Source organism: Colias eurytheme, chromosome 1 (assembly GCF_061535395.1).
Source record: "Colias eurytheme isolate Ceu_HAF_F1 chromosome 1, ilColEury1 Martin Lab GWU primary, whole genome shotgun sequence".
NCBI classification, from domain to species: Eukaryota; Metazoa; Arthropoda; class Insecta; order Lepidoptera; family Pieridae; genus Colias; species Colias eurytheme.
The window spans coordinates 11,910,808-11,927,102 of NC_142980.1; the positions used below are offsets into that span (position 1 = coordinate 11,910,808).

The window sequence follows — 16,295 nt, forward strand, 5'->3', positions numbered from 1 at the left end:
AAATCGGAAACTAAAAGCAGAGAATTGGTTTGTCATCAAAAACATATTGTTTTATTAGACTGTCCATGTGCAAACGCAATCACGTTTGCATCTCCCACCCACCACAAGACTATCAATACCACGTTGCATCCATCCTTTACAACTTCAAACGTTTGACAGGAGCATGTATTCGGTATTGGCAACAACGTGACCACAAATTCCGTATTCAATCTCGTTCCGCTTTGATAGAGATTCCAAAATTTACGTAAACGTTCGCTTAATTGCCGAACCAATTTCGTAGAATGGCAACAGTTCGAGCGTGATGAGTGCCTAGATAGATTGGCTCATTGATGTCATCCACAGGCTACTCAATGAGATATTGCAGACGGCAGACCCATTCATGCGGTACACTCGTATGACATAAATAGTGAAACTGAATATGCTCAGTGCATTCAGTAAAATACGCAGCCGGGGGCCATATGAACTTGCGTTTAACAGCTTTTGTTTAAGGCATAATAGCTGGAGCGATGAACCTCACCGTCACGTTGTTGGCTGCAAATATGTATGTAATAAATTGCTTCGTCAATTTTGTAAAGCTTAATTTGCAGTCCATTTGTATTTGTTTTTAGAATTCATAGTTATCAATGGACACTTTACGCTCTTACATAACAATAATAATTGTCCTACCTTTATAGAAACATAGATAAGGAAATTATCAGTTCAAGTACTTGTATTGTATACCTATTGTACATAACTTCATCTACCTAACTGAAATTAAATATTTATCATTCAGTATTTTTATTTGCTGAAATATAAGTTCATAATATGCAATTAAATTTTAATCAAAAATGGTTTCAGGCAGACACCAGCAATGGTAATCGTGTCAGAACTCAACTCAAAAGCTTTAAACAATGCAATTATGTATAATGAAAACCCATTCAAATTTACGGACTCTGTATTGATATTTTCGTATTAAAACAAATTTTTTTACAATTTAGGGCACACATATGCTTCGGTCGTAATAACGGTAATACCGTTTATCTGAAAGAAACCTACCTACTAGTTTTTAATACTAAATCCTCGAATCAATCAAATTAATACAGTAGCCTACACCTATTAACCATAAAAAATATTCTAAATTTGCATTAAAATTATAAATTTTGTATTTTAAATAACACAAAAAAATCGAGAGCAACCTACGGCAATAAAAACCAAAAAATTACACGCAAAATGACCGGATAACAAACAGTCGAGATGTACAATCTGTTTAGTTAAATGGCGTGAACACATTAGACAATTGGTTTTGGATAATTTGTGTGTTGTTCCCATACAGTGTACACTCGTCTCGTGTGACGTCGGTTAACCCCTGGCCCGGCGTGTGAAGGGGAGCCGGTAGGTTCCCAAACTGTTGACAGATATTTTACTATTGCCTTTTTTGGAATTGCTAATATAAATATTATAGAGAGTAGAGATATCAGTAGGTAACTTAATTCATATTGACTCGATTTGTATGTCGTGCCAAAATATGTAGTACCTAAAAATACCTTAATGCCTCAGTAATTTTTACCAACTTAGTGAGCAATTAATTAATTATATTAAGTATTTTATTTTGTTAATTTGTTGATCAAAACATTTAGCCAGTTAAATAAAAATAAACATAGATTGCCTATAGATAAATAACTGGATATATTAAAAATAATTATTATTTACACAAATTGAAAAGTAAACTTTGAGAACCGCATGCAACAATGAATCGCACGAGTCTGTGAGCGACTTGTTAATAATTGCGTATAATAAATGCTTAAATACAACAAACAGACAGACAAATACGGGCAGGGGTGTACACAAAAAGTCCTATTCAGTGTCCTACCATTGACAATGCTGTTTTGAAGCGCTGACAAGATTCTTATTTGTTAAAGTTATCATGAAACTCGTCTTTTATTTTTTACTAGATAAATTTTTCATTTTCTTATATCACGTGTAAACAATCAAGATTATTTTTCTCAAACAAAATTGGCTGCATCTTTTTTTAAAATAAGATAATCTTGGCAATCCCCTCAATTTTTTTCTGCAATATAATCCCCTTTTTTTTCTGCACTATAATTTGTTCCCTGTGAAATACTATTTAGCCTTTAGGTACTATTTTGTATAGTTTCGATATCGCTGTCACGAATTAAAATAAAACCTTAGTAGGTAGACCGTATAAAAAAAATCTAAGCAAACAAATCCCCGCTTCAAAAACTGAAATTCTCAGCTCGATCAATACAACCAACACCAACAATTCAAGTATATGTACCGCGAATTAATTGTGTAGAGTAACACTGCAGTTGTGAGTCGTAAAAACAGTTTTGACGAAGGCGTTGGTACATGTTCCGGGCACTTGGGCCGGCGCGCGGCGGCCGCGTGCCGAGCGCGTGGCTCCCGAATCTCGTACAAAGCGTAGCAACCACGTGCATCTGGATAATCTCGAGCGAGCATATGCAGCCAAATAAATAAATTAACTGGAGCCGATGCAGCGGTTCGCTGAATGTCTCGCGGTTAATCTCATGAGAAAATTAAAATGCATTGCGGTGTGATTAAAATCCGCGCTTCTATTGGATTGTTTGGCATGGAATTAATGATTGCTTTGCGAAGTGTTTGGTCTGATTGATATTTAAATTTTGCAGCGAATATTGGATAATTGTTTACTTTTAGATTGTTCATGATTCAAACTAGGTAGTTCTTTTTTAATAAAAGGTAGTGTTTCAACTTCTAGAACAGAATATTTAGGTAATAGTAACACAGAATTACGTGGGCAATGGGAACTATCACCACTTTTAAGTATTGAAATGGCAAATATCGGATGAAAAATCTAGTTTTGATATTACCTACACATTGTCCCCATAACAACACATTGTTTAAAAAACCCTATTACATTCAATTGTATCGCCAAAGATGCATCAATATCTGTCCACATCTCTTCTAACTATCCTGAAAGCATCATCACCGTTCCACTTCAGCATGTAATCATAACAGAATCAGCGAGGGTAGCAGAACTATTAAGTCCAGGGGGCGGGGCAGGTCACGTGGAGCCCGCGTGGCGCTGGCAGGTCACATCAGCCCTCGCCGCGACAAATCAATTACAGGGTCGAATGGGGACGGACTTCCGAATGGGAATTAGCACCAAATTATACTCGACGAAATTACTTGTTTGCAGTTCGGGACGCGTTAATTTATAGGCACTGCACGGTTGGTTAGAGTAATGGGTGCAAGAAGAGTTCACACGATTATGGAGAAAAAATTGGCTGGTTTGTATTTTGGGGGTGTGTTGTAGTCGAGAGTTTGTTATAGAGTGTAGTAGGTTCCTATTATATATTTTTATATTATTTACAGAATAGAAAATCATGAAACAGTCTCTACAATATTCGTTTCGATAGAAAGATTGCAAAAAATGAATATCAGCACGTTTTTCTGCTTAATGAGAATTGACAGATCATGCAAAAAATAGTTAACGAGAACAAAATAGAAAACGGAACATCATACGTATTGCAATTAGCGGCGCTTCGGTAGCCACCTGTCGATTCTTTTTTTGGGAAAATGTTTTATGTTAGTGTAGGTAACCTAAAACCGATTTGCTTTTTGGGATTGTATACTTCTTTAGACGCCTTGAGCACTTTTTTGGTAGGGGAAAATTTAATGGGTTCGAGCCACCGACAAAAGATTTAAGTTTCACTTGAAACAGTTCTTATGATTCCTTACTTTATGTCTATTACCTTCATATTTTCTATTTATGGTACAAGCGGAGACATTTTTTTACTTTAGTTTTAAACATTTTAAATGATTTTACCTAACCAGAGAAAACTGTGGACAAAACAAAAGTCAGCACCTATCCATAAATCAGAGCAACTCTAGTTATAATTATCAACAATTTAAACAACAACAATCTAATATCTAAAACAATATTTTTTTGTATATCTATAAGATTCTTATATGACTATTAACACAGAATATAATATAATAGTCTACGTAACTCTGTAGTTTTTTTATTTGATGAAACTCACTCGAATCAAATCAATACAGAACTTTAAAAAAATAGTTTGCCTAATCTATACTAATATAAAGCTGAAGTTTGTTTGCTTGTTTGGTTCTCAGGAACTACTGGTGACTGGTCCGATTTGAAAAATTCTTTCGGTGTTAGATAGCCCATTTATCGAGGAAGGCTATAGGCTATATCATCACGCTAAGACCAAGGGGAGTGGAGCCACGGGAGTGAAACCGCGGGGAGCAGCTAGTCTTAGATAATCTTAAGTCTAAGCTTCTACAAAGTTCTATTATGACAGAAACATTCAAACATTATAATCGAAATATATTACAGCGGAAAAGATATAATAAATAAAATTTATTAATGAGAACATTAGATACTCACATATACAATATACATCGATGCACAACAATAATAGTAATGTTTACGTAAGTAATAATTATATCAACACACTCGTAGCTTTATTTAGCTTGCCAAAAGCTCGCACAATATTTGTTCTACAATTCCCGAAAATTTTGCACGGGCCCTTGAAAGCGAGGCCTGCGTTTTATGGCTGTCAGCCGCAGCTATAGGCGGGACTCGGCACATCGATCCGCATAGCCTCCTCTCGCGTCAAGTGGTGCGTAAACTGGAGGCAAAGCTTTTACAGGGTGTCCCACCGTCGGTATACTAAGCTCAAAAGAGTATAGTTTTGCATATGATGAGTACATAAAAAATACTTATAACATTCCAGACGCATTTTTTTTTTTCAAATAGATGAATTCTAAAAAACTATGTGTACATATGTGTATATATATGTGTGTTAGGGGTAACAAGCAACCCGCCCTATTTTTCCACCCGCTCATGAACTATCGTTTAAGATAATGTTTTCATAGACAGAATGTTCACATTAGCGAAGCCGTATATATTAAGAAGAAAACATGGATTTTGAGAAAAAATAGAATTTTTTTTTACTAAATTTTGTTGTTAAAGTATTTTTTACATGATCAGTGTTACATGCAAAATTACAACCCCCTTCGCGCTTAGTATAAGTACATACCAATAGTGGGACACCCTGTATTAAAATACTCTGTTTAGACGCGATTATTATTTCCATTCAAGTTTTACTTGATTTATTGGATTGGAAATAAAAAAAATAGGATTTGTTCTCTTTTTTTACTACTCATCTAAGTAACTGTTTTATTTTAACTTATAACGTCAACTTAATTAAGTGATCTTTTTTGTTTCCTTTTAAAATATTTAAGCAATAGAGATGCTAATTTATTTATATTTTGTTATTTGTACAATCGAACTTGACTATAAATGCGACTATTCTTGACTTAGGTAGGTAATATATGGTGTAGAGTTGACCCTTTTTAATAATTAGGTATTAATGTATAATTTATGATTACTAATTAGTAATTAGGTACTAATAATATAATAAAATCAAATGTCTAAATGCAAAAAGTAAAACCTTTCGATGCGACTCCATAAAAATACAGCTGATAGTCGTAGAAAAATATAAAAGAAAATCCAGTACTTACCGGGAAAAGAAAAGCGAAATACTTATCCAATTTGTCGAGAAAATCGATTAGGCCCATCCCCCTAACCACCCCTATTGTCAGAAGCCCCGCCTCCGCTCTGGGTTGATATCCACACAGCACACACACAAACGCATTTACATCTCAAATTAAACTTTATACCAAGCCGGTAAGACACAGGCTCCGTCCGCAGGGTGGCCGTGTCGCCCCACACATTGGGGACGCAATTCACGCAAAATGGCCACCCTCTGCGGTATAAAATTAATTTTCAAACTTTGTTCCGTGTCAGTCTCTTTTCGCATCGAAAGTGACGAGTGTCGGCTCGTGCATAGAAATGTCGGGAACTCGAACGCAAGTTGCAGACTCGTCGACGTCGCCGCCGCTGAAGTGGGTGTTCGAGGGTTTATGTATTGTATTGAATTTCCACTGATTTTATATGTAAAGTATGCAATCGTGTTGTAGTGAGAATCGTCGCTTGGACTATTCGGGGCTGAAGTTTACGTACGTGGATGGTTCAGATGACGAGGGGCCGTCCATCACCTCGGAGCTACCGTCGTGTGTGTATGCTGCCGCTCGGAGCCGCCTGCAGTTGCCGCTAGCGGCCTACGTCCATCAGCACACCAGACAGTTACATACAGGTACATATTATTTTCTTAGCTATGCAAAGTCATAGAATTATTTTATTTATTTCTATCTCATCGCGAAAATGTCTATATTTCAGTGCAAACAATGTCATGAGAAAAATATGCAAACCTAAGAAAATACAATCAAATTTCTTGTTAATAAATATTAAAATCATTTATTATTTTCTTCCAATACCTATGTAATGATAAGTTTTTAATTATAATTTTAAGTAGTGTGCGAATGTTAGTTTCCTATTTAGGAATATTAAACAGCACAGTGTAGTTATCTCATTTAAAATATTAACTAATGAGGATGCTAAAATATTATGATAGCAACAGCAAAGTGCCACGTATGCAATAATATTGTATGTACTATACTATACTATGTACTGTAATATTTCTTTAAGATGGAATAATAATTAATTCTTACCCAATCGAAATAATGTTGTTATGTACAGTCAGCGTTATTGTTTCGTATTTGAATAGTTTGACTTTTACAATAAACTAATCAGAAATGGTTATAGGTATACCCAATAAAAAATTAACTTAGATATATGCGATAGTTTTTTTTTTTAAATTATAGCTGAATAACTACCTAACTATTATACAATTATGTACTGAGCTTTGTTACGAGTTTTAAAAGATCACCAATGACCAAAGCTGTGCAAGTCTGCAGCCTTTATTTGTTTCATAACTTTCAAAACTTTTCACTACACATTCATTCCATATATAAGCAATAAAATGTACTTAGCTCTGTTTTCTAAACGTACCTACCTAAATTAGGTAATAGGTAAGTATATCTAATAATAAAAAATATACTTAATCTTACACTAAGAAAAACAATAGCGTACCAACTGAAGATTAGATCTTCAGTTGGTACGCTATTGTTATAATAAACAAATAATAAGAATATTTTATAATTAAACATTGTCTTCTGATCTTTCTATTTACAGTTTTCATCAAAATATATATTTTTTGTGCAATTAGTCTTTGTAAATTCCAATGTTTGTTGATAGCAGATCCAATGAGAGTAATCCTCAGTTGTAAATCAGAGCTTTATCAATAAGCTCCCAATTATAAATAAACATTTCAGTGCGTGGTTAAGTTTGTAAATAAATTTCATAATAGGAAATAACATTGTTTCGTTGTGTACGATGAATGAAGGATCTATTCATAGAGTCATATCTATCTACATGTACCTACCTGTTTTTGATGAATACTTTTTTAGAAATGGTATATATACCTACACTCCTCCGTATTACAAAATTTTGCCATCAATTTAGATGCAGTGCGTTTGCAAATTTGTCTTAACTCCTTTAAGTTTAATTGTGTAATTTTTTTGTTTAATTAGTTTTATTGTGTAATCGGTAGAAAAGGATAAAATCTATTTCATACATGTCTATTTCATGTATTATGTTAAGTAAATGAATAAATGCTACCTAATGGGTTATGGGATATCCCATAACCACATATGCACCAGCACCACCTAGTTCCTTTCCATATAGCGCTGGTTTTAAGTACAACTTTAAAGTATGTTTTTCCATATAGATGGGCTCTTGGACACATCAATGGACTCAGAATACCAGTGCGGTGGATCTCCATACCGCGTGCAGAGGGCCGCAGCCAATGTGAGGGAACGACGGAGAATGCTGAGGTCCGGACCCAATGGGTATCTTTTAGCTTGATTAATTATTATAGTCGTTTGTTGTAGCTAGCTATTGAAGTGGACTGCTTTCATTCTGATACAAAATAGTGGTACATGGTGGTGACCAATGCTTTCTTCTGGCTTATTATGGTTTGCATGGAAAGAGATAAAACAATATTTGAACATGGTTTTAAACGGTGGAGAAGTTTGGTTCAATGGATGAGGAACTTTATGAGTCGTTTAAAGAGTTATAGAAATTACTTTTTTTTTCGAGAACACAAATCATAATATGGAGAACAGACAACTTAAAACATAATATTTTGGTATGAAATTTTCGGAATATCCAGTTCTACCAAATAAACATTATAAAGTTTGACATTCCGCTTAAATTAATTATTTTTCCAAAATAATAGATAGTATTATTTTTACTAATTGCTATAGCTACTTATTTTAACTGCCATACAACCATCAGTTATTTGGCTGAGAAGGTATCCAATAAATCAGATTTGCCGTAAAAGTAATACAAGCATTCAGAAATAAATACCTACTTACGAAATAAGTAGGTACACCTTATTATTCTCAAATCTCAGTAGAAGCATTTAAATTGTATCATAGTTCCTATAGGTAAGCTTAAGTTGACAAAATATTAGCCAAAGCCATAACAAATTAGTCTTGTCTGGCTGATCTATTGTCTCCACCAAGCTGGTTTCGGTATCTAGGGATGATCCCCTTTGAACGTTGATGAAACCTCATTGTCGTCGACATGTCGTCGAGATATTAACTATTAACGGAATTTCATTAACTCTGATCGAAATATGGGTTCAGTCTATAGGTATGATAATAGCAAATATTGGGGACATTGATAGTACCTAATTGAGGTAAGTAATTTCAGAATTTATACTTTTTTAAAGGGGGACTTGGGTGTTGATTATGGTATAATAATAATAAAACCAGTTTAAAGGAATTTATGTGGTAGATAAGATGGCTATCAGGTGATATTATGCATGGTTTTAATTCTTTCTTACATTCTTCTTTTATAGTTAGGTACTTCTAAAAAAATGCTTTTGTTTATAGATAGTAGGTTTTTATAGTTTGCATCATTGGAATGTTGGTAAGTCTCATAGAGAATAATATAGTTATAAGAATAAGTAATTAGTATGTATTTAGATACTAATTACCTTCTAATTAGGAATAGCGATGATTTTGAAGATTTTCCATCTTTAAATCATCTCTATTTCTAATACCTTCTTTGATGAACTATACCTACACATAAATATTTGAGGGGGAAAAGCACTTAAAATTACGCTTATTTACTTTTAAGAACATTATTTTAATTTATCTAGTCACTAGTCTATATTAGCCTAGAATTGGCCTAGAATAACTGTTATTCGTACAATTACCTACCTAAACGAAAACTATCATGTTCGACGATACATTGCATTTCCATCCTTACATTCTACCTGCAATAAATTTCGTTAACCGACGGACTGAAAATTAGAGCTTTTCCGAATTGTGTTTACGATAAAATGTGTAAATCGAGTTTCAATTGTGTCTCTATTAGGCCCTTCGCTCATGGAGCTACTCAAAAATGACTGAACTAATCAGTAATTACGATTACAAACCAGTTACAAATTGTATCTCGCATACAACGCTACTCAAGTTATAAGGTTTCAGTCACTTGTCAATGTTTGCTCGTTCATTTTTATCATAAAAAACAAAGAAACTCGGGAAACCAGTAGCGTGGAGACCGACACGACGCGTCGCGCGTGATTGGTTGCTAACGCGTTACTCACTAGTTAGTAACTAGTCGCGTCGTGTGCGAATCTCCATAGAACATGTATGGGCTGTGACGCTCAGGCAACTCGTTAGTAATTTGAGTTTGTGACTAGTTCTTTTTGAGTAGCTCCATGAGCGAAGGGCCTTAACTGTTCAATATACAATGAAAATACGTACTATTCCGAATTGTATTACGAATAGAACGTATTTTCATTGATTAATTGTTTCTGTAACTGTATTTCGTAAACTCGACGGACTGAAAAGTGAAAAATTGTTTAGTATTGTTGAAATTGTTTTACTAGTCCTAATACTATCCTTTCATTGTTTCTATAGACTATTTTGTTAGTCTAGTGACTAGTCAATAAACCTATTTTGGTCTAGATTGTACCTACTTATCGATGGACTACAGTAATAGTAGGTAACAGCTTTTTTAGTACCACACTGGTCAGGCATAAGTTTCGTTTTTACTGTATCTTTTTGTATTTCTAATTGAAGTGAAAAATTTTTTTGCGTGTTGAAAGTAAATTTCAAGGTCGCGTCAAGGCAATACCGTCACGTCATGGAGTAAGGCGACATTTAATCTTGACAAAGTTTCACTTCGGATACGTGTGCACACGCTCTTTTTTAGTATTCATATTTTGTTTTGATTTAACTGAATTGTGGTGCTTAATAAATTTTCTTTCTTTCTAACAATCTAGTATTTAGGTACTATATTAGATAACTATTAAGGTCAATATTTCTATTATGAGATAAATTAAAAATCCCAAACTGAGGAACTACTAAAACGTATTTGTGGCGTTGTGTCTTTAGCAGTATAAACTCGGCGTTCGACGAACTGCGGGTGCACGTGCCTACCTTCCCCTATGAGAAGCGGCTCAGCAAGATCGACACGCTTCGCCTCGCTATCGCTTACATCGCTTTGTTGCGAGAGGTAGGTTTGCTTTGTTTTATTGGATTCGCATAATAGATCGGTTAATTGGCTTGCTTTTGTAAGCTCAATGATGGTCTCGAAGTTTTGTGTTAAATAAATGGATAAACACTGATATACCTAATAGGTGGATTTATAAGTTGGACTAATGTAGGGTTGAAACATGGCGAAATTAATGAAGTGTTTTTAGAATACGATCCAATCATTGGTTATGCAAAATAAATTACCTACGTATTAAAAACTGATAGGAAATCTATCTGACCTGTGCTTTTATTTTCTTTCGCCCATACATTTTCCTAAATAAAACAAAAAAAATATCCATTAATTATTATTAAAGGCATAGAAGGGAAGACATAGATAGTTTAAGAATCTCTTTTTTACAGGTTTTAGATGCAGACTACGACCCGTTGACTTACGTAGAGAAATGTCTTCGAGGCGAGATCAAAGCAGATCGAGCTCATTGGAATACGAGCGGTAAGTAAATTATTTGTTCAAGAAAATCACACCTGAAGTTTTAAGCTCTTCTTGTATTTCTGACAAATATTTCGATCGAATGTCTTAATTTCCTAATACAGTATGATAATTTTTTTCAGATTTAACTGCTAGATTGTCATGGATCAATTGGGAGAACCTCGGAGTAAACCCGCAACGCCGGAGTGTCCTGACTTCTTTAGCACTGAGCTCAGAAAACCTACAATATCCCCATAATTGATCAGCATTAGTTGACCGCTTTTCCTTTCGCCTCGGATAACATATTATAGGACTAAAATTTCAAAAATTTCTTCACTAGCTAAGTATAGGAACTAGGATGACATTTCTTTGAAAGCCAAATGAGGATGATTGTGATTTCCAAATGGTCAAAGTCTCAGTTGGGACGGGTGCATTAGTACCTATATAATATATCGGTACAACGTACAAATTACGAAATTTCCTTGAGGCACATTTTGGTAGCCGTGTATTTAGGACTCGAAATTTTAATCTATATTGTCTTCCAATACTTTTATGAATTATACGGCATCCAGTCTTTCTTATACATATACTGTAATCGGCTTTTTTCTTATTTATTATGGAATGCACAATGCACGTCATGTCTTTTAATTCACGCACCTTCTAGCTATCTTCTACAATCTATATTATCGAAATCCATATAAATGTATATATGTGTCATAATAATATACATAAAATAATCAATTATAATTATTAGACTAAGCATAGTAGCAGGGTTAATTGATAGTATTTTTATAGTGGCTGCAATTAGGTTGTATGCATTTATAAGTGCAATAGACCTTGTTAAATTTAAAATATATTCCCACTATACAGGCAGATACAACAACACCAATTAATTATTAGAAAAAATAATTTAAATAATGGAACTTTTTAAATAATATAATAAATAATTAATCACATGGAGCCAATAATTAAAACTAATCCACATAAAAACTAATCATTTATCCTAATAGATCCGAATAATTTACTTTTTTATTAATTTACGTTTTACCTGTGGTTTTACTAAAACTGATAGGGCTTCCCAGTTACCTCAGACTTCATCTTAAGTGCAATTAGCCGAAAGTAAAAGAACTAAGGAATATAAATTCATACCGCGATGATTTCACTGATGTTGCTCACTACTTACCTTTTTTATTTAGGTACATTAGAAATTCTACTATTTATTATTAGCATTTTCGATATCTTTTATGGCATAAATTCATTGTAGCTTTAGCATTTACTGTCGTCTCCGTAAAAAATACTATGAAGGTACTATAGGTACAAGGGGGTATGAACTCGAATATTCTATACAGTTGCCATTTAGTTGTATAATGTGCACAGTACAAAATACCTTAATATTTTTTACTGCATAGCTGGTATATTGGTAGGCTCACTGGTAGTGACTAATGATAGAAGTGATCAACCGTTTCAATTCTACCTCAGTCTCAATTTAGAACCAGTAATGTCGAACATTCTTTTTCTTACTTTACTCATAATATTATGGTGTTCATAGAACATTGGATACTCACGACTTGTTAAGATTAGTGTGCCTAAATATAATAAAAATAAGATAATAATTCTGGGATTTCACAAGTCTACAAAGTAGCCCTTTTACTGCCATCTAGTAGTTGTATAGATTCTCTGCATGTTAGTATGTATTTAGTGACGTTTTTAATTCCTGTTTAATAAAGTATTTTCTCATATACTGGACGATATGAGTCAAAGTTATCATTTGTAAGTAGGTAGTAGGTACTCAGTATTAAATGGTATTAATAAGTTTTAATAAATCCTTTACGATGTATTAAATATCGTAATATTATGTTAGTTTACGTACATAGTTGGTAGTTACACTTAATTTTTCATGCATGTAATACCTTATATGTATGTGTATATCTGTCTTTAAACGGATACCTGTCAATCAAAATCTTTTGATTTTATATTTATATGTAACCTTGTATAATCTTATATTGCCAAATAATATCTAGAACTTGAATAATTTAAGTCTATCTAGTCAACATGGTGCAATAATCTACTTTAAGTATAAGTATTTATAACTTCCATGTATAATTAGATAAGTTTAATTTTTAGCTCCTCTGAATTGTGACTTGTGATTTTTTGTTATAAATAAAATACCTTAAAAATCGTCTATTGTTTTATTTCGCTTATATATATAAGGAAGAGATCAACAGACTCGGAAGATTTTTACAATTCTCTATGTTATATGTATTGCTTATTTCATGTCTATGTTGTCGTTTTCTATGTACAATATTACATAATAATAAAATAATTATAATAGATGACCTAGTCTATACTATCAGTAAAAATACCAGTACCTATCCATAATTTACATCAATTGTATATTAAATGACATTATGAGGCAATTATTTTGGAAAAATTATTGAAAGCTAAAAAGTAATTATTTGAAGAATAGACTCTCCTGGTTTACATACTCTTCAAATTAACTTCCATGTTGCTTTAACAAGGCTTACACCTAAATATAATAAATAATAATATACATTGTTAGTCTTATACCTAAATACAACTATGACTGAGATAAACACGTGTAAAAACTGTACATTACATAAGAGACAATATAATACAAGTACACAAAAAGTAAATAGTATAACAATAATTTACGGCCAGTCTTCTAAATCGTGTTTAGCGTGCCACGTCAAGCCTGAGCCAACTGGAGTGTGCCTCGACGGGAACAAGACGTGCCTTATAAAAGTCCTACCTTGAGTCAAGCCCAGGAATATCCTCCAATTCTTTTTCTTGCCCATATTGTATGGGTTTCTGAAGTTTGGATTTTGTTTTCGCATGGAGGCGTTGATGTGCGCCTCGATACTGGTTTCCCCTTTGCCTATATTCTTTGTGTGCATTACGACAAGTGCTCCCAGAGCTATGAATACTGCGATACAAGCCACAGCCACGAAAATTACGGCTTTTCGTTTCCACGGGTTAGCTGATATGAGTTGAGCTTCTGTAATGAGTGGCGTTGGTAGGATGTGTTCTCGTGGGGAGTTTTCAGAGTCGTATTCAAGGATATCCTTTACGGGGACGAGAACCCCGCTTTGGTTCAGCCGTAGCGGGTGGCCTATTAGTTCTGGCTCGTCTTTTAATGTCACTACATCTATAAAAGAATAAAAATGTTAATAGGAGTAGTAGAGAATGGCTACTCCACATTCAATACATCAACAAAGTCCACACTAATTAATGCTTTGAGAAATGTGAGGCATGATAAGAAAATAATTAAACAATGTACATCCTCCTGAAATATCTGAAAAGACAACTGGAGAAACTGGAGAACCATAACAAACTGGAAAACCAGAGTTAATTTTAAACTACGTGCTACATTGTGAAGTTCAATGCTTAAATCATATTTAAAAAAAATGTTGTGTGGTTTTATGAAACCATGGTAAAAGTGAAACTTAGGCACAAAATTATCGTATTTGTACGATAATTATCGTACGGTTCGACCGTCACGCGACATGCGCTACACAGACCAAAAAGTTTGAGACAATGTAATAAAAGTTTCACTTTAAAAATACACATCCTATGTAACATATTTACTACTAAACACTTACCTGGATCATTGATCCAAATGACCACATATCCAATATCTAGCCCAAAGACTATAACAAATGTCACACCAGCGACCATATATGCCATGTACAGGTAGAAGTATCTAGCATTGAAGTATCCTACACAATTGTTCAACCACGGGCAGTGATGGTCCATAGCCAATATGCACTTATCGCAGACAGAGCAGTGGTGTGTCCGTGGAGGCTTTGGGGATATACACTTCTTGCATATACCAGCTGCTTCTACTAACATTGCACCCTGAAATAAACATAATGATCAACTTTGGTGTACAGTTATTGTTAGCTTCATAAATTATGTTGAAATAGGTTTATGCAGTCAATTTATTTACTCATATAGAAAGAGATATACTGTAAAGGGAAACTTGTCCTCTTATAAACAATACATTAGCAGTTTTGCTTGATTGATTTTTAACATATTTAACAATAAGATCTTAAACAAAACACATAATATACAAAACTACGTACATGGGGTGGTTGTCCAGGTGGGGTTGTCACAGCCATATAGTAATGGAAGACTATATTTAATAGTAGCCAGTTTCCGAAAATCACAAGAAACACAGTTAAGTAGGGATTCCGATGCCACCAGTAAGGTAAACCAATCCAGTAAGCAATTGCTACTACACCACTTGTGAGTACTGTCACACAGAATACAAAAACCTGAAATTATTTAGTAACAACATATTTTAATTTTTATGTGTCGGCTAATATAAATTTTAAATTAATTCATTTCACTAACATAAATAATAGTTTATGTATCTATGTGTCTGAAATAAATGAACAAATAAAAATTAAATTAAATTAAATTATTCAATATATGCACTAAGTATAATAATTGCATTCAAGGTTTACCATAAAAAATAAATACCTTCCCCAAACTTCCAGAAAAATTATCCACAAACCAAAATATAGGTTCAAGCAGACAATCTACTGCATAACTTCGGCTCATGTGTGCATTGTAGGAGAGCGAATGAAACGTTAATAAAATCTGTTGATACTTCCAAACGATATAATCTCTGAAATGTATTCCATTATAGTAAATGAATTTAATGTATTACATTGCAAGATTTAGAAAAAAGATATAAATTGCCTATGCTTTAAGGAGCTGAAATAATCAAAGCATTTTAATATACAGCCAATGTATTGGATAACTTTGAAATTGAATGCCTGCAATAGTAAAAGTAAAAGAGAAATCTTTATTGTTATTGATTTATAAACACTATACCTGACTCTCTGATATATCTCTCGCCATTTGAAACGACAACGTATGGTAACCATCTTGAATGTAATTTTATGATCGTTTTATTAAAACGCTAAATTTCATTCAATATATCCTAATAATTTAGATTTTATGTCCTAATTTTAGGTTACACATATTTGTTTATCTGCGGCGCTTCATAGCAAAATTTGGCAAAATAATTGTAAGCTGTACGTCAACATACGTCAATATCCACAGATTAGTAAATTGTCGTCACTCGTTCACTTTAACCACAGATAATTATTATGATATTATCTGTTTATGATTTTTCATTACATTTATTTTTTATATTATAGTTTTCTGTTTAAAATATGTTTTGTATATAAAATTACGTAGCTACATTAAAAATAACTAATGTAGCAAGTTAATATGGTCTACAGAAAAGTCCGCAATTTAAGTACCGTGTATATTTCGTATGCGTGTAGAGATAAACTACGATAACATGGCGCGCCCCTCCAAA

The 16,295-nt window shown here is 33.5% G+C and overlaps 2 protein-coding genes across 3 annotated transcripts; one reads left to right on the top strand and one right to left on the bottom strand.

Annotated features, from left to right (window-relative positions):
* The first annotated feature begins 5,818 nt into the window (after positions 1 to 5,818).
* Positions 5,819 to 11,389, top strand: Fer2 (basic helix-loop-helix domain-containing Fer2). Of its 2 annotated transcripts, none has more exons than XM_090114614.1 (6): positions 5,819 to 5,907; positions 5,983 to 6,158; positions 7,692 to 7,812; positions 10,375 to 10,495; positions 10,876 to 10,966; positions 11,086 to 11,389. In XM_090114614.1, the coding sequence occupies exons 1-6, from the start codon at positions 5,855 to 5,857 to the stop codon at positions 11,202 to 11,204; spliced, it is 681 nt and encodes a 226-aa protein (XP_089970740.1). In that variant the 5' UTR covers positions 5,819 to 5,854; the 3' UTR covers positions 11,205 to 11,389. The 2 variants fall into 2 exon arrangements, with proteins under 2 accessions (XP_089970740.1, XP_089970795.1); XM_090114669.1 differs by having other exon boundaries at positions 7,692 to 7,797.
* A 1,728-nt stretch (positions 11,390 to 13,117) lies between these two features.
* LOC149911277 (palmitoyltransferase ZDHHC16B) lies at positions 13,118 to 16,002 on the bottom strand. The gene is made up of 5 exons (XM_090104713.1): positions 15,803 to 16,002; positions 15,446 to 15,593; positions 15,046 to 15,237; positions 14,563 to 14,818; positions 13,118 to 14,108 (listed from the first exon to the last, which is right to left on the bottom strand). The coding sequence occupies exons 1-5, from the start codon at positions 15,853 to 15,855 to the stop codon at positions 13,612 to 13,614; spliced, it is 1,146 nt and encodes a 381-aa protein (XP_089960839.1). The 5' UTR covers positions 15,856 to 16,002; the 3' UTR covers positions 13,118 to 13,611.
* Positions 16,003 to 16,295: the final 293 nt, after the last annotated feature.